We start from the raw sequence: 21,889 nt of genomic DNA, 5'->3' as shown, positions 1-21,889 counted from the left end.
AATTTAAGACAAAGAAGGCATGTAGATACATCGGCAATAGGAAAGGTTAAGGTTGGAGGTAACCAACGTAGTTGGGGGAGTGAAGAATGGCCTGCAGAGCAAATTATTGAGGTTTATGGACCAGCTACATGGGCGGAAGATGGCATGTATGGCTACCGGACCCCTATATACATTCTGAACCGTTTAATTCGTCTGCAAGCGGTGGTTGAAATCATTACCAATGAAACTGTGAAAGGTCTTACTCAATTAGCTAGGGAAAGTGTCAAATCAAGGACATATATTATGCAGAATAGATTAGCTTTAGATTATTTGTTGGCTAAGGAAGGAGGGGTATGTGGAAAGTTTAATTTGACTAATTGCTGTATAGAAGTTGATGAAAGTGGAAAAGTTATTAAGGAAATAACAGATAAAATGGTTAAAATAGCTCATGTGCCAGTCCAGACATGGAAAGGCCTTAATTTACAGGATATGTTTTCAGGATGGTGGCCAAAGTTACCTGGCCTGCAGGCCATTTTTGGCCTGGTAGGACTAATAGCTGCAGGGTGTATTTTTCTCCCATGTATTTTACCTCTGTTTGTTAAAACTATCTCTAAAAGTCTATCCTTGCTGGTGGAACGTAAGACTACTGCTCAGGTGATGGCTATGTGGGATTATAAAAGGCTCCAGCAGGAAGAGGACTTAGAGGTATGACTCGTCTGGTTATCTCAGATGAGTCACAAAGGGGGGGTATGAGCCAGGCTAGGATTCGATATTGGGATAAAACTTAAATATTAGAAATCCAAATCTTTGGTCAAGGCAGAAGTGCCTCTTCCGTGCCAAGGTGCTGAATTGATACAAGGTATTTGACGTAGGTACAGCATTGTAAAAGAGCAAACTGACCCTAAACAGATACATCCTGTTGTTTACTGTTTATTACACCTCAAATGTCATGTATATCCTAGAGAAGAAAAACTGCTTCCCTTACTGTCCTTTTTACTGCTCTTGAGGCGCCTTTGAGCCCCTTATCTCCTCCTTTATTATGTCTTGAGCTCCGGAGCTGAGAACCTGAGCCTGTGGGAATCAGGCTGTTATGTCTTTCCTAGAGATAGATTAAAGGGTAACTTCTACGTGCGAAATGTTGCACTCTTCGTAATAACTTTGTCTTTATACTGTATAAATATCTGGTTGAAATCAGTCATCACTGTTCAGACTGTTGTTTCGTGGTCCTCGGACTGTTTGAACCTTTGCGCAAATAAAAACTCTTTCCTGCACTGAAGAGCTTGTCCTAGTCCGTTATTTTTCCTACAACAGGTTAATATCAAGATAGACATCAGAAATAATACAAAGAACAAACTTCAAGATTCTTTGAAGATCGTTGACTAATTTCCTGACCCATTTAAAACCGCTGATAAATTGACTTTTGCCAGTGAAGCTGATAATACAGTCATTCTGAAACTTTACATCATTCCCAATTAAATTGGGAGATGCATGATACCACCTGAGCAATTATTTTAATGGGCAGTTCTTGATGCCATGAAGCTTTAAATATACGTAAAGAAGTATTTCTTTGCCTAGGTGAAAACAAGAATATCCAGAGGAAATCCCTGCCTTTTTATGGTTTTCTCACATAGATTAGAACAGGAGGACATAACATAGTGTGGTGACCAAATTTAGGCTCAGGTAAAGCAACAAAATTAACAGATTAACAGATTAAAAGAGTTGGAAGGGACCTTGTAGGTCATCTAGTCCAACCCCGCCTAAGCAGGAGACCCAACACCATTTCTGACAAATGGCAGTCCAATCTCTTCTTGAAAGTCTCAAGTGATGCAGCCACCACAACCTCCAAAGGCAAGCTGTTCACTTTGAAGATACATTATTTTATTTACATACATACAAGCAATAGTACAGGATATTCTGGATTTGCTGAGCACACATAAGCAACAGCAAACCAGGTCTTATATAGGGTATCACCGAAAAAAATTATAGGTGACATTGGAATATTTTAAAGAAACCTCCAAGGTGCTTTTTCAAAAGGCAATTGGATTGTTTCTCCCCACCATCCAGTCAGAACTGATGAAGTTTCTTGGAGGAGAAGTGAAACACCTTCTTCTACCTCAAACAAACAAAAACAAACCAGTCCACTTGTCTTTTGAAAAAGCAACTTTGAGACAATTGTGACCTAAAATGGACACCTAACATCAAAAACGTCATCAAAAAAGCACAACAAAGAATGTTCTTTCTGCGCCAACTCAGAAAGCTCAAACTGCCCAAGGAGCTGCTGATCCTGTTCTACAGAGGAATTATTGAGTCTATCATCTGCACCTCTATAACTGCCTGGTTTGGTTCGGCAACCCAACAAGACAGACACAGACTTCAGAGGATAATCAGAACTGCGTAAAAAACAATGGCTACCAACCTGCCTTCCATTGAGGACCTGTATTCTGCACGAGTCAAAAAGAGGGCAGTGAAAATATTTACAGACCCCTCACATCCTGGACATGAACTGTTTCAACTCCTACCTTCAAAACGACGCTATAGAGCACTGCACACCAGAACAACTGGACACCAGAACAGTTTTTTCCCCGAACGCCATCACTCTGCTAAACAATTCCCTCAACACTATTTACTAAGTCTACACTACTATTAATCTTCTCATCGTTCCTATCACCCATCTCCTTCCACTTATGACTGTATGACTATAACCTTGTGGCTGGTATCCTTACAATTTATATTGACTGTTTCCTGTTATGATTTGATTAGATCATTAAGTGTTGTACTTTATGATTCTTGACAAATGTATCTTTTCTTTTATGTACACTGAGAGCATATGCACCAAAGACAAATTCCTTGTGTGTTCAATCACACTTGGCCAATAAAGAATTCTGTTCTGTTCTGTTCTGTTCTGTTCTGTTCTGTTCTGTTCTGTTCTATTCTGTTCTGTTCTATCTATTAATTTATGACCTGGATGACTGAGAATATCCATAGACATTTTAAAGAAACCCCTCCAAGTGACCATAATATTATTTATCCCTTCCTACTACTAGTCATATAATTTTGGGCATATACCACAATATGCGAAAGATTAGGAGCCTAAATTTAGCCTGTGTGTTTGTATGTGAGAGGGAGATTGATTGAATGATTGATTGATGATTCATTCATCCATCCATCCATTCATTCATTCATTTCAAGAACATATATGGCCACAAATTTCATGTATATAACTCTGAGCAATAGGCCACTCAGCCAAATTATAGATCTCAAGCGCAGTTCCTCAATCCCCAAGAGGATGCAGAATAAGGTCTCCGTTCACAAACATGTTTGCTCCAGCAACATCTCTCCAGATATCAAAGACATGATGATTAAGTCAACAGGTCAATCCTCCAGTGGCTCTCAAGATGCTTCTGAAGGGACTAGCAGGGGCAAATCTCAGAATCAATATATATATATATCCAATATATTGCACCCTGCTGAGGACCATTCCTCAAAATTGATTGAAGTGCTCCCCAACCATGACAGGGTCAATATGAGAGCTGTTGTCATAAATTTGGGTTCTCAGAATCTTTTTGCTGTTCATAGCATAAATATATATTTCTTGTGGGCTTTGTGCTAATATTTTTAGACTGTTGATGAGCCAATGCCTAGTCAATTCCAGAGCTGACAGATTCTCCAAGATTTCTCTATGTGAAACTAGCTACATTACTCCACACCTGTGAAATATACACTGACCATCATCTTGGAGTAATTATACAAGACCAATGAAATTCTGCTAAAACCTCATACCCAGGGCCTTTTAAATTGCTAATAATTAGATATTAGACTCAAAGATCAACTCTCTCCTTTACACTTTGAACATCCAGACATAAGAGAGGCTGAAGAAAATGGATCAGATCAATGAATGAGGCACGATATATTCTGAAGACAGATCTCAACCAAGGTAGCATTTCTTTCACTATCTATAGTATCCTGTTTGAATCAAGGCTGCTGGCAACAGCGATACAGGAGAAGCCAAATCAGCAGGAATGTTGGGGATTATTGCCATTTTACTGTTTCCACAATTGGCCATGAAGATCCAGCCTCTTAAGTGCACTGGAGATGAAGCCATTCAAATTCCACAGGAATGGTACCAGGAGGGAGACCTTCTCATCGGTGGATTGGTGTCTCATGTTCACTACATGTTCCCCAAAGTTACTTTTGATAAACATCCTTCTGAGGAATTGGTTGCCTTCCCATTGTAAGAAATCCCTCTCTTAGTTTATTTTAATCTAATCCTGCTCTCTCCGTTCCATCTATGTAAAAATAGATTTTCCATCATCATCTGTTAATGAATATAAATGTATCATGGACATATCCTTAACAGCAGCTTGTTATATAGAAATTATTTGTTAATTCAACATCCTCTTTTCTAATTAAGCCAAAATCCGATAGACAAGGACAAGCAGATATTCTGTTGAGAACTGAAAACTCTTCCAACTTGGAGAAAAAACAATCTGCCTTAATTCATCATCACCTAATAGGCACTATAATATTTTAAATATAGGCATTGACTGTGGAATGAAAAATCATTTCCAAAACCTTGGGGTAACACTAGTTATTACTACCGTGTCTCTATTTTTTTCATGTATCGCTTAGAGGCTTGGGATCCACCTGTCCTATTTCAAAAAGATCCACAATCTTTGAAAGAAAAATGCAAAGCTGAAACACAAAACGTTACAAGTAGAAATAGGTCCTCTTCTTTTTACCATCTCCTTTTAAGAATAGAAAGAGTTCACCATGGAAGGATAAATGAATTCCTAATATAGCTAATAGCTATGTTCATCAGCTCTACTCTCCTGATCACTGAGCTTCCCCGTACTATAAATTTGTTCCGCTCAGCTCAGATTCTCATTTTTAAAAAATGAACCCGTTCTGTTTCTTCCAACTCGATAACCTGCCTTCTCTTCCGAGTTTTCTTATGGAGTATTTAACGATTCCTACTATCCCTTATTTTGTTGCTTATCAAGGAGCAAAATGTTTGATTTTTTTGCAACACTGAACAGGCTTAACTGATTGTACAGGAATTGTTTTCATAATAAAATGAATGTTTTAACAGAATCATAGAGGACCTTGTAAGTCTTCTAAGTCAGGGATCAGCAACCTGTGGCTCTGGAGCCACATGGGACTCTTTTATCCCTCTGCCGCAGCTCCCCGTCGCTCAAAATATGAGTCACAACCACCAACATGCGACACCCGCTTGGACATGATTTATTGATCTTTTTGCCTCCTGGTAGGCAAACCATGGATAAATCCAAGAAAAGAAAAGTTTTAGAAGAAAATAGAATGTTTAATTCAACTACATATGCTAGTTTTGTAGCCACTCAGGAAATAGTCCGGCACGGGAAAAGTTTTGTGGCTCCCGGTGTTTTTTTTTCTTTGTGAAACTGGTCCACATGGCTCTTTGAGCGTTTAAGGTTCCAAACCTTTGTTCTAAGCCAACCCTTGCTCAGAGGACATTATGGAACTGGATGAAGGGCCAAAATTTGAATGGAAATTTTAACATGAATACTATAAAGTCTCTCCTTTTTAAAGGCAGTAAAAATGGGATTTCTTCTGTAGATCTCTTCTACGTGACAACCATACAGATGTTTCTAGAATATTATCCTCTCTTCCTTCTTTAAAGTATTTCATAATTCCTCCAGTTTTTCAAAGGGAATGCACAGTGGTGGGTTTCAACCGGTGCTTCCACCGGTTCACTTCATACATGCGTTTCGCATGCACTTCGCTCCATGCAAGCGCAGTGTTTTACGGAACAGCTGAGATGCGGCAATCCGCTCTGCCACACCTTTCAGCTGGGCTAAAAACAACAGAATATAAGGTACGTATAACGGAGACGCGGGTGGGAGGGCCAAGCTAATCGTCAGAGAGAACTGGTTCACTCTCAGCTCACCATTGCCGCTATCAGATCTCCCGAACTGGGTCGAACCAGTAGAAACCCACCACTGGGAATGCATTACTTTTTTATTCAATCATGTCCTTTAACATTTCTGGGTATATCACTTATCCGTCGCATCCTTTTTGGGTTATCCGTTTAAGTATCTGTTAAAGGATACAGTTAAACAAACCACTTCGTATAGGATATAAACCTGGAATCATAAAACTGTGAACTTCAGTATAGTTCTCTGGTCAGTGTGTCTTCCTCGTAGTATTTCTGTCACTGGATATGTCTTCCTTAGTATGTAATGCATAGCACAGTTCTCTTTTGAAACAAGTGACTTTTTTACAGTGTGGTAACCAAGTTCTACCAACACGTCTTGGCTTTAGCGTTTGCTGTGAAAGAGATCAACAAGGATTCTCACATCTTGCATAACATCACTCTTGGATTCCATATCTATGACAGCTACTCTGATGCACTAATGACTTATCGTACCATTCTGGATCTGCTTTTTAAGTCGCATAAAATTGTCCCCAACTATATTTGTGGGACTGAAAAGAAAGTGATGGGAATCATTGGAGGGATGAGTCCCGAAACATCCATACGAATGGCAGAAATTTTGCAGCTTTTCAAGATCCCACAGGTTGGAGCCATAACTAAAGATCTCAAAATTAGGACATCAATCACACAGATTGTCTGCCTTTGAATTCCCCTTCAAGAAGCAACTTGATGGTTTATCGGTAAACAGATGTAAAGAAATTAGGGTAAAGAGAAGTAAAGAAATTAGGGTAAAGGGCAGACTTTGATTAATCCGTGTTTCTCTTCAGTATATTGCTTCGTTCAGTATGATGAATCGAGACATACAGAATTTTGACACATAGTTGTTTGAACCTGCAGACTTATGCTAGCTATCATTACCTGCCTCACTTATTTCAGTTCATATATTTGAAGCATAATGTGCACAAATATCTGGGTTTTATATTAAAGATGGGGAGCACAACATGTAGAAGGAACATTCACCTAGGAAGCACTGAAAGATTTGATTCTTTCAATTCAAATATTTAAGTTATCTTCAAGAAAAAGACTTGAGATGATGATGATCATAATAATAACTTTATTGTCATTGTACGTATATACACAGTATACCCATACAACAAAATTCACTTAACAGCCAAAGACCAGGTCCAACACACATAACACTCCCCAAACACACTCCCACCCACCACAAATTCCCTACTCCTAAACCACCTAAACATCCACACAACAGACCAAATAATGCTGTTCAACAGCTCACTGATGGTGGCCCTTTAGTTCATTGTTGAGTGCAATTATAGCTCTGGGATAAAAACTATTCAGAAAACATGTGGTCCAAGTTTTAATTGTTCTGTATCTTTTGCCGGAAGGCAGCAGTCCAAAAAGATTGTAAGCAGGATGGGAAGAGTCTCTGAGAATGTTATGCAACTTCCTCAAACAGCGAGATTCGAAGATGTTCTCCAGGGCTGGTAGCTGGAGCCCGATGATATTCTGGGCAGTTTTAATGATTCTCTGTAGAGCTTTTTTGTCCGCTACAGAGCTGCTCCCATACCATGCAAGAATGCCATATGTCAGGACATTCTCAATGGTGCTGCGATATTAGGACAGAAGTAGATGCTGAGATAGATTTATCCTCCTGAACATTCTCAGAAAGCATCATGATGATGATGATGACAGAGAGACTGACAGACAGACAGACAGATAGACAGACAGACAGACAATATTCAGAAAGGATATCTCCCTTTTAGGGAGATCTCTGAACCTTATCTATATTACTAAACAACCATATTTTGAAAAACAATGTAGATTACGGTAAATCAATAAAAACAGGACATATCCATCTATTCTCTTACTCTATCATTTTCTCTTTGTCTTATTCCTCCTTTTTTTTTTTTTTTTAGATTTCATATGGTTCTTTTCAATTGGCAGTGACTGATGAATCGCGTTTTCCGCCTTTTTATCGCATGGCCCCCAATGAAGATCTCCAGTACGAGGGTTTAATCCAGCTCCTCCTGTACTTTGGATGGAAATGGGTAGGACTTGTCATTGTAGATGATAAACATGGAGAACATTTCCTACAAACTCTGGAACCCATGCTCTCTCAAAATAAAATCTGCTCCGAATTCATTGAACGGATTGACAGAAATTTATATACTTCCGAAGTATTTGACTTGGCTGAACATTGCCTGAGGCACATTACTTTGTTCACAGAGAGAACCGCAAATACAGTTATTGTACATGGAGAAAATACAGTCTTTATGTGGCTGGCCTCTATTCTACAAGGCACTGAATTTTTTCTCCCAACGCCTTCGGATTCTTCACAGAAAATTTCCACACGAAAAGTGTGGATCACAATGGCCCAAAATGATTTCACATTACATTCCTTACAAAGAGCTATCGATATGCAAACGTTCCATGGGGCAATTTCCTTCTCAATTAGCACAAGAGAACCTCCAGGTTTCCAACAATTTATACAGGCCGTCACTCCATCTGAGGCAAGTCAAGATGGCTTTATTAGAGATTTCTGGAGCCAAGCTTTTTGCTGTTCACCACCAAATAATGGTGTTTCTCAAATAATGGATGAGGAATGTACTGGAGAGGAAAGACTAGAGGACCTTATTGCACCCTTCTTTGAAACCAGCATACTTGGCCATAGTTACAGTATCTATAATGCAATCTGTGCTGTGGCTCAGGCCTTACATGCTGCTCAAACAGGGAGGATTTATCAGAAGATACAAAAGGACAGGGATCAAGGGCGATCAAACATTGTAGAAACCTGGCAGGTAAGATTTCCCCTTTCTCAATGCTCTTTTGAAATCTTCTCCTTGGTTACAACAGAGTGCCAAGACTTAATGAGTCAACAGATCATTGTAGACCATCTATCTAAGCATCACTGATGTTCATCTTTCTTCAAGATTAAAACATTACAAATATTGACCCACGGAAGCTGTTGTCTTTTGCCTACACATCAGAGATGGTATTCAACCGGTTCGCACTGGTTCAGGTCCAGCGGCACCTAAAAAGAGACGCAGTGCCTGCAGGCTTCTTGCAGTGAATATTACCGACCTCCGGCTCTGCTCCACTTCTCAAATGCACCGCCCTCTTCTATGCGCCAGCCGCACAGGCGCACCCCATTGCCTGCTGCGCTGCTCCACTTGGACTTGCCCGGGGAAGTCCCTTCGGCGCAGCAGCAGCAGGCAATGGAGTGTGCCTGCGCAGCCGGTACCTAGAAGAGGGCAACGGCAGTGCATTCAAGAAGTGGAGCAGAGCCGGAGGTTGGTAATTTTTGCTGCAAGAAGCCTGCAGCCACTGCATCTTTTTTCAGTGTGGCTGGACTCCAGCCACACCAAAAATAAGAGGCGGCAGCTGCAGGCATCTCATGACAAGGGAGGAAAGATGCGGGTTGATGGGGATCCCAGTGGGGATGGCTCAGCTCTGGCTTGCCTTCCCTGGCAGCCAGCCGGAAGAGGCAGTCGTGGGGGAGGAAGCAGGGCTAGGGCAAGGGCCTCTGAAGGAGCGGAAATGGGGTGATGCATGCAACTGGTGAAGGGAGAGTGGGCGGCATGCAGGATTAGGCCAGGCCTTTGACAGTATAGGCCAGGTCTGGGCAGAAAATAGGTAGAAAAAATAGCTGTAAGTTCAATTTTTTTCCTACCGGATTCTGTGGGCGTGGCTTGGCCGTGGTCATGTGACTGAGTGGGCATGGCCATGAGTGACATCAAGTTGGATACACCCACTCAGTCACATGACCTTCCCCCGCCAAGTCACGCCCACAGAACTGGTAGGGAAAAAATTTGAATACCACCACCGTTACACATCTCAGCTTTTTCCTCCATCCACATCAACAAAACTGGTCTTTAACATACTTCTGCCTTTCTACTTCTCTGGAGATTTTCTTCCCATAGCTTCTTCTTGCTCTTTTTCCACTAACTCTCTCAATTGTCACTAGAAAAAAAAATCAATATGTACTAAAGAAATTTTAGTCCGTAAGATGGACTATGGTCCAAAATAACCACTAGATTCTTTCCGTCCGCTATACTTCTTTATTCCCAGGGAAGAAAGCCTCCAAACTTAAAAAGTGGTGTTGTTTGAAGCCATTTTGAAGGCTAATCTGTTTCCCTTTAACCAGTGGTGGGATTCAAGTAATTTAACAACTGATTCTCTGCCCTAATGATTTCTTCCAACAACCAGTTTGCCAAACTGCTCAGAAAGTTAACAACCGGTTCTCCCGAAGTGGTGCGAACTGGCTGAATCCCATCACTGCCTTTAATCCTTATCCTTTTTCTTCCGCAAGCTCCACTCATTTCTGCAGAGAATTTCCTTCAACAACAATGCTGGAGATGAAATTAAATTCAATGAATATGGAGCATTAGAAGCTGGATTTGACATTGTAAATTTGGTTACTTTCCCAAACAACTCCTATATCAACATCCCAGTTGGGGAACTAGATCTGCAAGGAGGAACCTTCCGTATTCATCAAGACAAAATCCAGTGGCATCATGGATTCACTCAGGTAACATAACAATAATATGGGAGAGAGAGAGGGGTGCTTTAGAATTCAATAGATAGATAGATGATAGAGAGAAATGGTAGAGATTGAAACAGAGAGACAGACAGATGAGAGAGACAGAGACAGACAGACAGAGAGAAATAGAGACAGAGAGACAGAAAGACAGAGACAGAGAGAGACAGAGAGACAGAGACAGGGACAGGGACAGGGACAGAGAGACAGAGAGACAGAGAGACAGAGAGACAGAGACAGAGACAGAGATAGAGACAGATAGATGATAGATGGATGGATGGATGGATGGATGGATGGATGGATGGATGGATGGACAGTCAGTCACTCTGGGCAGATTTGAATTTGGAAGGTGCTTCATTCAAGAGTCACTTGTCTGAAATGGTCTAGGTTCTCCTTGTTCTGTTCCTACTACATGTTAGTCTGTGTGCAACTCGACATGCAGCTAAACCACCTATCCTCCAATAAAACAGACTGTGTGCATAGATCTGAATGCTTTATTGAGAGAACAGGATATGATGAAACTGAGGAAAATTGGGATACATACAGTGAGAATCAAATATAAGATAGACAATATTAAGTTACTGCCGAACATAACAATCAATAAACACAAACCGTTTGAATCTCACCAGCGATGCTCTGTGTGTGGGATGTGAATTTGTTCTAGGATGACCATGTGCCACAGATTAAAATGGCTGCTTTTTTGTGCTTTTGCCTTCTCCAAATACTTTATACCGGTGTGCAATGTGGCCGTATGCATGCACAGAAGCGTTTTGATGATATCAGGGTCAGTGGGCGGAGCCTCCCTCCGGTTTTACTACTGGTTCTATAGAAGCGGTGTGAACCGGGGGCAACCCACCATTGGATAGTATATCATTTAACCAGGCCTTATGTCTTCCTGGGTTTAAAGATAGTAACCAGAGCCTTGACTGGGGAACAATAGGGAAAATAATCCAGGTTTAGATATAAATGTGGGCTGCATTTTATTAATTAAACTTCAGCTAGATAAAAAAAACAAATCAAATGCAACTTTGGTTACATTCCTGGCTCTGGTAACCTTTTGGAGGTTGAATTGTCTGTTACATGGCAGAAATGACTATCAACAGTCATTGCCTGTAAGACAAAAACGTAAGTAAACCATTACTACTGACTTCTTTCTTTACTTGGGGACAGATCCCTCCTCCCTCCTTATGTAATGAGCCCTGTCCTCTTGGAAAAAGAAAGAACAAGATCGAAGGGCGGAAATTTTGCTGCTACGCTTGTGCTCCCTGTCCAGAAAAGATGATATCCAGACAAATGGGTAAGATTCATGGCATCCCAATCAAACCAGCCCAGTGGTGGTTTCGGACTGGTTCACAAGAACTAGTAGTAAAACTGGTGGGAGGCCCCGCCCATTGCCCCGGACGTTGTCATCAGCGATCTGCACATGCGCAGAACAGTGGTTGGTTTCAAAAATTTTTACTACTGGTTCTGTGGGTGTGGCTTGGTGGGCGTGGCATGGCATGGCTTGGTGGGCGTGGCTGTGGAAGGATACCGTAAAATCTCCATTCCCACCCCACTCCAGGGGAAGAATACTGTAAAGGAGCTCTGGTAGCGCAGCAGACTAAAGCACTGTTATTAACATCAACTGCCTGCAATTACTGCAAGTTCAAATCTCACCAGGCTCAAGGTTGACTCAGCCTTCCATCCTTTCTAAGGTAGGTAAAATGAGGACCCAGATTGTGGGGGCAATAAGATGCCTTTGTATAAATATACAAAAGTAGGAAGGCTATTGCTTAACGCATTGTAAGCCGCCCTGAGTCTTCGGAGAAGGGAGGCATATAAATCAAAATTTTTTAAAAAAATCTCCATTTCCTCCCCACTCCAGGGAAAGATTACTGCAAAATCCCCATTTCCTCAGATTACTGCAAAATCCCCATTTCCTCCAGATCAGCTGGGACTCAGGAAGCAGAGAATAGATGAGGGCGGGGCAGTCAGGGGTGGTATTTACCGGTTCTCCGAACTACTCAAAATTTCCACTACCGGTTCTCCAGAACTGGTCAGAACCTGCTGAAACCCACCTCTGATGCAGAAGCTTCTGTGCATGCTCAGAAGCATGGCGCGCCCAAGCTAAACAAGCGTACGCGCACGATCCCATTGTAAACCGGTAGTAAAGGTAAGTAGAACCCACCCCTGAACCAGCCTGTATCCCAGTTAACATGAATCTCTTCAACGTTATTGCTCACTGTATTGATGCATCACAAAGGAGGAAAAGCAAGAGACATCAGTGCTGTCCTCTACACCAGCGGTCTCCAACTTTTCCAGTTCGGTGGACCGGCAGGGGGATAGGGAGGATGGTTCTATGTCAATGGCTTGAGCGCATGCAACTCCATTTTTGCAAGCAGTAGGCATCACTTATGTCTCTTCCTTTTCCTTTTCCTCCTTTGCTCACTCACACCTTGTGTGGCACAGTTCTAAATGGGTAGTGGACTGCAGCCAGGTTGTTGGGGGGCCCGGCTTTACCCCATCTCTCTATCTCATCTCATCTCATCTCATCTCATTCATATGATGGGGCTCATTGCATAAAGGAAACAGTAATGAAGTGGCACAGTTCCTGTTCTCCTATCCTCTAGCACACTCTATCCTCTAGAGTGTCAAGCTCATCTCCTGCGGGCCAGATTCGGCCCATGGGGTGCTTAGACCTAGCCCACAGGGTTGCCCCGGAAAAAGCAAAGTACTGGCCCAAGGTGGCTCCATTTTTGCTGGCAAAGGGCTGCACACAGCCGTCCAGGCTGAAAACAGGGTCAGAGGGGCCGCACGCAACCCCCAACCTCCATTTTCGCTGGCAGAGGCCTAGCAAAACAAAGCAAAACAAAACAAAAGGAATAATGTTTCCCCTTTTGCATTTGTGCATCCAAGAAGGGACAGGAAAGGAGGAAGGGAAAGAGGAAAGACAAAAAAAAGGGAAGATGGGTTATAGATGGCATTTAGATCCTAAAAAATTATCATGTATGTATTCTAATGTGCAAGCTAAATGTTGGAGATGTGACTGTGATGATGCAACTTATTATCATATATGGTGGACTTGTAGAAAAATCAAAGCATTTTGGATAAAGATTTGGTGGGTGATGCAGAATATTCTTAAAAAGAGACTGAAATTTACTCCACAGTTGTTCTTATTGGGTATAACTACGGACTGTACAGTTGCAGAGACTAAATTGATTTTGAACTTGATAACAGCAGCAAGATTGCTGGTAGCACAATACTGGAAGAAGGACTTTTTGCCTACTATTGATGACTGGATACTGAAAGTAACTAATTTAGCTGAAATGGCTAAAATTTCAGCATATCTGAAGGATCACACACAAGAAAGGTACATACAGGACTGGAGAAGATGGATTGATTATATACAAAATAAGTATCAGACCAAAAAATATCAAATAGCTTATGAATGATTTCTTTTATTTGTATAAGCGTTATATAAGTGACATTAGAAGTATTATGTTTAAGAAATAGGATTTTATATATGGGGGGTTAAGAATTTTTTTTATAGGGATGTTAGTTTAATGATTGGTCATGCAATTTAGATTATTGTTAGAGATCAATAGAAATACCTTGTGTTCTGCTCTGGGAAGTTGGGGAGGGGGAGGGGGGGTTGTGGGGGGGTGGTGGGGGGTGGTGGGGGGTTGTGGGGAAAATATGTTTGTTTTTAAAACTTTTTCAATAAAAAAAAAAAAAAAAGGGAAGATGGGAAGAGAGCAAGGAAGGAAACAGAAGAAAAGACGGAGAGAAAGCAGAAGGAAGACGGAAGGAAAAAGAAGAGAAGGAAGCAAGGAAGGAGCCCCTGACACAAGTAACATTGAGCTGGCCACACCCACCATGGCCATGCCCACCCACCTGGCCACGCCCACTCACCCTCCGGCCCTCTGAGGTCAACCCTGATGCGGCACTCAGTGAAATTGAGTTTGACACCCCTGCCTTAGATCAAATCTCTTGATAGTTGAAAATGACATAACAAAAAGAAGAATGGTATTTTAGTGAAAAATGGATATTAAAAAATATATTAAACATGCTGTGTGGGGATATCATTACAGAAGGATTATGCAAGTTGTGGTTTACTTTGTCTTCTACTATGAACGCTCCCTGGACATTCTAGCTTCATGTTAGCTTTCTAGATTAGCTTTCTTTCTCCTCCGCTGGAGACAATGGATCCCCCCAGCCTCGACCGGGCCACCACAGGAGACCCCAACATGAGTGAGGTCAAGCTGGCCACATCCACCCTGACCATGCCCACACTAGCCATGCCCACCTGCCCCCAAGGTCAAATGCAACCATAACGTGACCCTCAATGAAATTGAGTTTGACATCTCTGCTCTTGCGCTATTGCAAGTTTTTCAGGATCTAAAGTATCAAGCATCTTTTTTCTCTTTCCCACTAGCTGGCACACATTTAGAAAATGGGACGTGCTATTCTCTTGCTCAGAAATGCTATAAAACCTAGTGCACTCCAACAGCATTGATATATAGAAAAATCTAAATTGTGTTTCACTACAGTACTCGTTTTTACAATCTAGGTTGAATAGAGAGTTACAAAAGGATGTAGAAAAAACTTACATTGCAGGTAAATCCAGAAAAGAAATTCTGAAACTTCAGAAAAGTTTAAGCCTGTTCAGAAACTGTTCTCTTCTTTTCAGACATGGAGAATTGTGACCGTTGTCCCGAGGATCAATTTCCAAATCAAGTTCACGATGAGTGCATTCCAAAGACACTGCATTTCCTCTCCTCTGAAGAGCCACTGGGCATTACTCTGGTGTCTCTGTCTCTTCTTTTTTCCCTAGTTACAACTTTGGTGTTTATAATCTTCATTAAGCAACGGGACACTCCCATTGTCAAAGCCAACAATCGCAACCTCACCTACCTTCTACTTATCTCCCTCTTTCTCTGTTTCCTCTGCTCATTTCTGTTCATTGGAAAGCCCAATAAGGCAACCTGTCTCCTCCGACAAACAAATTTTGGCATCATCTTCTCTATTGCGATCTCTTCTATATTGGCCAAAACCATCACAGTCATCGTAGCATTCCTAGCATCAAAGCCAGGGAGCCTATTTCACAAATGGGTGGGGCAAAAGTTGGCCTATTCTATTATCTGGTTCTGCTCCTTCATTCAAGTAACTATTTGTGCCATCTGGCTGAGTACATCTCCCCCATTTCCACATTTAGACATGGAGACACTCTATGGAGAAATGATAGTCGAATGTCATGAAGGCTCCATCACCATGTTTTACTGTGTCTTGGGCTACATGGGCTTCTTGGCTCTTCTCAGCTTCACTGTGGCCTTCCTAGCCAGGAAGTTGCCAGACAGTTTTAATGAAGCCAAGTTCATCACTTTCAGCATGTTGGTTTTCTGCAATGTTTGGCTGACCTTTGTCCCCACCTATCTGAGCACCAAAGGGAAGTATGTGGTGGCTGTGGAGATCTTCTCTATTCTGTCTTCCAGTGCTGGTTTACTGGGATGCATCTTCACCCCCAAAATCTATATAATTATACTGAGGCCTGAACTCAACACTAGAGAGCAATTAACACATAAGAAATAGAAAAAAAAGAAAAAGATCTAATTTTTACAAGCAACTAATTGGATGTGTACATACTGTATTATTGCTCTCATATATAAGTAATCTGACAGAGCCACATTGAATTTTTCTGTCCAAACTCAAAAGTAAATCTTTTAGATGACATAGTAGCTAATAAAATATGAATAAATTTGACTTTCTTTCACCATGGATGGTAGTGCTTATTTGGTGAGAGAAGTACTTTAATTTTTTCAGGCAAGCAATTTCTATATGATTTAGTTGGTTTTTTTGGGAGAAGTTTTCAATGTTTCACATGCCAATTCTTGGAGTAAGAAAAGAACTGGGCCACTATCAAGATAGACATTAGAAAGAACAGACTGTGAACAAACCTCAAGATTCATTAGCTTCTCGAGTGATTTTTTTCCGTCTTCTTAAAAACCATTGATTAATTGGGTTTTTCCTCCAAAGCTGATAATAAATCCACCACCAAACTCTTTGCATGACCCTCAACTCAATCCAGAAAGCTTGCCAGATGTATGGTATTTTTGAGGAATTCTGTTAATGGATAGCTCGTAATGGCAGGAATCCTTCATACTTTTAAAAGTATGAAGGCTATTGCTTATCGCATTGTAAGCCGCCCTGAGTCTCCGGAGAAGGGCGGCATATAAATCAAATTAATATATATATATATATATATATATATATATATATATATATATATATATATATATATATGTGTGTGTGTGTGTGTGTGTGTGTGTGTGTGTGTGTGTGTGTGTGTGTGTGTGTGAAAGAAATATATCTCTGTTTTAAGTGAAATCAAGTATTTCCAAATGTAAGCCTTGCTTTTTGTGGTTTTGCTGGATAAGTTAGAAAAGGAGGAGATAGGATAGTATTGTGACCAACACTGATTTCAGGTAAAGCAATCAAATCAGTTTGAAGCAGGGGTGCTATTCAGCAGGTTCTGACAGGTTCTGGAGAACCGGTAGCAGAAATTTTGAATAGTTTGGAGAACCGGGAAATGCCACCGTTGGCTGGCCCCAGAGTGGGGTGGGAATGGAGATTTTGCAGTATCCCTCCCCTGCCACGCCCACCAAGCCATGCCCACTAAGCCACGCCCACCAAGCCATGCCCACCAAGCCACGCCCACAGAACCGGTAGTTAAAAAAAATTGAATTCCACCACTCGTTTGAAGATACAACATGATTTTGTTTGTGTGCATACAAACCATAATACAGAATATATTCAGAATATTACTACCGTGTTTCCCCAAAAATAAGACCCTGTCTTATATTTTTCTGAACCCTGAAATAAGTGCTTGGCCTTATTGCCATGCACTCAAAAGCCCCATTGAGCTTATTATCAGGGGATGTCTTATTGGGGGGGAAACAGGGTAGTTTCTTGAGAAGTTAAAAGCAGATGGATACCCTGGCTTATATACCTTTAGCCTACTAAAGTGTAAAGGCAGAATACAGAAAAAGGCAGAAAGAGTGAATATTTTACATGATGTTGGAATATTTTAGAGAAATCTATCCATGTGACTGTAATATTATTTATTTATTCCCACTAGATCAAGGGTGTCAAACTCAAGGAAGGAAGGAAAGAAAGAAGGAAGGAAGGAAGGAAGGAAGGAAGGAAGGAAGGAAGGAAGGAAGGAAGGTAGGTGTCAGGTTTCGAGGTTGTCTCAAATAAATTGCATTTCAAACAAAGTCTTTGATGAAAAAAACTCCCATTTATTAAGCACGACATTCTAATTCCGACTCCATTGTAGCCAACACTGACTCCCAGACCCAAAACCCTCCCTTTCTGTTCCCCACTCCCCTGCACTCATTGGCCATCTTCCAAGTCACTCTACCCCAATCTACTGCTCCAGCTCAAACAAATTTCCCCCCTCCCATCCCATCTCCTAGGGGATATTATCTCCAGGGAAAATAAGTAGGTGAAAAGTCAAACGTCCCTTTCCAGACGCCTCCGCTTCTCCTTCTTATGTCAGCACTAGAGTAAATGCAGCTTGAAGTGCTGATAGAAGGAAGGAAGAAGGGAGGGACGGAGGGACGGAGGGAGGGAAGGAAGGAAGGAAGGAAGGAAGGAAGGAAGGAAGGAAGGAAGGAAGGAAGGAAGGAAGGAGATTTTAATGAGAGGGAGGTAGAGTCTCAGGAAAACCCTGCCTTAGCACTTGGCCATCACAGGTGACCCTGACATGAGTGACGTCAAGCTGGCCACACCCACCATGGCCACAACCCCACCAGCCACAGCCACCCACCCTCCGGCCCTCCAAGGTCAAAAACAACCCTGATGCGGCCCTCAGTGAAATCAAGTTTGACACCCCTGCCTTAGATCAAATCTCTTGAGAGTTGAAAATGACATAACAAAAAGAAGAATGGTATTTTAGTGAAAAATGGACATTAAAAAATATTCGGATTAAACATGCTGTGTGGGGATATCATTACAGAAGGAATATGCAAGTTGTGGTTTACTTTGTCTTCTACTTTGAAGGTTCCCCGGACATTCTAGCTTCATGTTAGCTTTCTAGCAGGAGTGGGATTCAAATCCCGCAGCTACCGGTTTGCTATTGGGAGTGTGCAGGTGCATGTGCTCGCTTTGTGAGCTGTTCTGTCCCCGTCCCACACACACAACCCCACAGACGGCCCGGAGTTAATAAGCCACACGACAAAGTCTTTGAAGATAAAGCTGGCAGCAACCCAGTGGCTAGCGGCCAATTCAGACTTTACTCACACAAAACAAAGATTAGACTGCAAGCATTCTGATAAAGCAGGCAAAGTTTCAGCAATACAAGGATTAGTCCAAATGCAGTCCGACAAGGCAGGCAGAAGTCCAGTAACACAGAGATCATGGATTATTTCTAGTTTTTGCTCGTCACGAACTGAACCACCCACCACACCCACATTTATACCCTGTGGGGTGTGGTCCAGTGACTCAGCTAATCTCTGGCACACCTTCCCCTCTGCTGCGCACGCTTCTTCCTGAGCCGCTGTCAAGGATCTAGCCAGCACTTATCTCCTTCGTCGCTGTCCACCTGTGGCTGCGGGGACGTGCTTGGCTCTGGGCCTATCTCTTGGCCTTCGGTGTACTCCGGAGGCATTGCCAGAGAGGAGGGTCCTGGAGAGGGAAGCCTTGCCAACTCCTCTCCCTCACTCTCAGAGTCTGCATCTGTCGATAGCCCAGGGTCAGGCAACAGAGCCACAATATGAGCATGCAGTGCTTCGGCGCATGCGCAGACGGTTCTGTGCATGCGCAGAGAATTTTTGATGATGTCTGGGTAGGTGGGTGGAGCCTCCCAATGCCGCCGCTATCGATTTACCAGTAGCGACCCACCCCTACTTTCTAGACAGGACAGTTTTAATGATGTTTTAATCCATCATACTGCAAGTGATGTGACTTTTTTTTTTTGACAAGTTTTATTGGTTTCTTTCCCCCCCCCCAAAACACACCCACATATTTTTTTTTGAAATAGAGTCCTGACCATATCATATATAATTCATCATATCCAAATATATTTTACTTAGTTACAGTTTCTGCCAAAGTGTTCTTTTTCCATATTTGTTAATCAAATCTTATTTTTTCTACTCTTATTTTTCTAAACAGTATCTTCTTTCACCCTCAAATTCTATTTTTTTCTATTCTTAATCCTATACATTCTCCTTAATTTAATTTTTTATTAATTCAATCTTTATCTTAATATATTTAAACGTGTTCAGAGATGCCTTTCTTCCATTTCATCTTTTTTGTTTTACAGCAATCTTTCTTCTCTTTCTCTTCCTCTCCCTCCCTCCTTTTGTCCTTCCTACCTTCTTCTTCCCTCCTCTCCTACTCCTTCTCTACTTCCCCTTCCTTTCTCCCCTCCTCCTTTCTTCCCCCCTATCTAACCTTCCCTCCTACTCTTATTCCCCTTTCCTCTCTTCCTCTCCTCTTCCCTGTCTTCTGTTCCTTTCTCTCCTTCTCCCTTCCTTCAATCTCCCTACTCCTTCTTCTATCTCTCTCTATTGCTGTATTCATTTTCAATTCAGTGCTTTTTTCCCTATGGTGTCCAGGTATCCCTGTTTTTCTCTCCCTTTATTGCATATATTCCTCAAAATTCCCATCATATTTTGAAATTCTTAACATTGTATTTCAACTTGTTTCATGTTTACCTTAAAATCTTTCAACTTAATTAACTTTCCACCTCTTATGTCCATTTCAATAGTTATTTTTCTCTTTTCCTAATATTTCAATTACTTCCTGATATTTTAACATATAGACCATTTCTATATCTGCTGGTCTGCTTGCAACATTTTCTGTGATGTGACATTTTGGAAGTGTTTTGCAGTATCAGTATATTCCTGGAACCATCTAAATATACCAGAATAGGTTGGACCAGGCCTTTATATTTCCATTCCTAATTATCAAGTTGGATCCTGACAAAAGAACTGGAAGATTGCTCTTCCAGTACCATAAGCCTTCTGAGAAGTTGCAAATGTTTCTGCCTTTTCCACACATTCTCTTCTGAAAGAAGCCATTTGACTTCTCAGGTGTTTGGGGGAGATGCGTCTAGACTCTCTTTCCATCTAATTACATCCTCTCTTGTCAAGAACTTTGGATCCTATCATACATGGATGAGACGTCCCCTCTTAAAAAGTGGACTGCCCAGCTAAGCAATATTATTGTCAGGGTTCCAACGGATGCCCTAATTAAATCATGAGTCTTGAGCCAAACTTCAAAAGAAATCCAGTTATTTATTAGAAGCTTCCTGTCAGCATGTTCCCAAGTGAAGCCAGCTCTGACCCTACGTAATTTATGCTCCAATTATGACCCTGTTTCCTCCCTCCCCTCAGGTTGTGTCATCAATCACATTCGCCAATGGAGCAATTTCGTGGTTGTAGAGGTCACTCCCCTCCGGCTGCTGTAGGTAACCCTGGGATACAGCCTTGAGAGAGATAAGTGTGGAATGTGCATCTGTCTTTGGCTGCTGTGCCATTTTGCCAGTTTCCCATCCCCCTTAACCTATGACAACTCGAGAGCAGGCCAAGGATGCTTTGCGAGTTGACAATTATGACTTCCCACCTTGTTAGATCTTTTCTAAATGTATCTTTTCTTTTATGTACACTGAGAGCATATGCACCAAGACAAATTCCTTGTGTGTCCAATCACACTTAGCCAATAAAAATTCTGTTCTGTTCTGTTCTGTTCTGTTCTATTCTATTCTATTCTATTCTATTCTATTCTATTCTATTCTATTCTATTCTATTCTTTTTCTATCTCATGGCATCTGCTAACCAAAGAATGCAAATAGATACTTAAATATATATTTAAAACAACTCCAAAATCTGTTGGCTTACTAAAGGTGCAGGTAAGACTAATTCTGACTGCTTCTGTATGTGAACTAGTGTTGTGGCCCGCCAGTGGCCTGCGCGGATAGTGGTTGATCCTGACGAGGAGGAGGCTGGTGTGGTGTCATGCCAGCAGCCTGCGCAGCTGGTGCTCGCGTCGGACAGCAAGGAGGCTGAAGAGGATGTGGTGCCAGAGGCAGAGACTCAGCCAGGGCCTTCAGAACCTCCAGAAGCTCCTTCAAGTGGAGAGAGCGAAGTGGAGGAGCCTCTTTTCAATGCTCGAGCACGCAGGGCTTCCAAAAGGCAGGAGTGGCTACTCAGGAGGAGGCACTCTTCTCGAGAGTAAGGCTTGAGGATAATTGGCCACTCCCTTAGCCTATTTAAGTCACACGCCTTTAGTAAGTTTCTTGCTGGAAACAACTTGTAATTATCATCAGAGCATTTTTGGAAAAGTCTTATCATATCTTGTTTTCTGGGCTGGTTGCCAACCTTAGCCACACTTTGGTTTATTCTTGCTACTTAATAAATTTGATAAGGACTGTTGGTGTGTGTCAATATCCTCGGGAATCCGGAGCT

The 21,889-nt window shown here is 41.8% G+C and overlaps 1 protein-coding gene across 1 annotated transcript; it reads left to right on the top strand.

Moving 5' to 3' along the window:
- The first annotated feature begins 3,998 nt into the window (after window positions 1-3,998).
- On the top strand, window positions 3,999-16,010 carry LOC139324635 (vomeronasal type-2 receptor 26-like). The gene is made up of 6 exons (XM_070954359.1): window positions 3,999-4,210; window positions 6,239-6,530; window positions 7,822-8,703; window positions 10,215-10,433; window positions 11,613-11,739; window positions 15,112-16,010. The coding sequence occupies exons 1-6, from the start codon at window positions 3,999-4,001 to the stop codon at window positions 16,008-16,010; spliced, it is 2,631 nt and encodes an 876-aa protein (XP_070810460.1).
- Window positions 16,011-21,889: the final 5,879 nt, after the last annotated feature.

Source organism: Pituophis catenifer, unplaced genomic scaffold (assembly GCF_029215685.1).
Source record: "Pituophis catenifer annectens isolate HBS135680 unplaced genomic scaffold, rPitCat1.0.hap2 SCAF_15, whole genome shotgun sequence".
Taxonomy (NCBI): Eukaryota; Metazoa; Chordata; class Lepidosauria; order Squamata; family Colubridae; genus Pituophis; species Pituophis catenifer.
The sequence above is the reverse complement of the archived record's forward strand: the minus strand, read 5'-3'. Positions and strand labels throughout refer to the sequence as shown.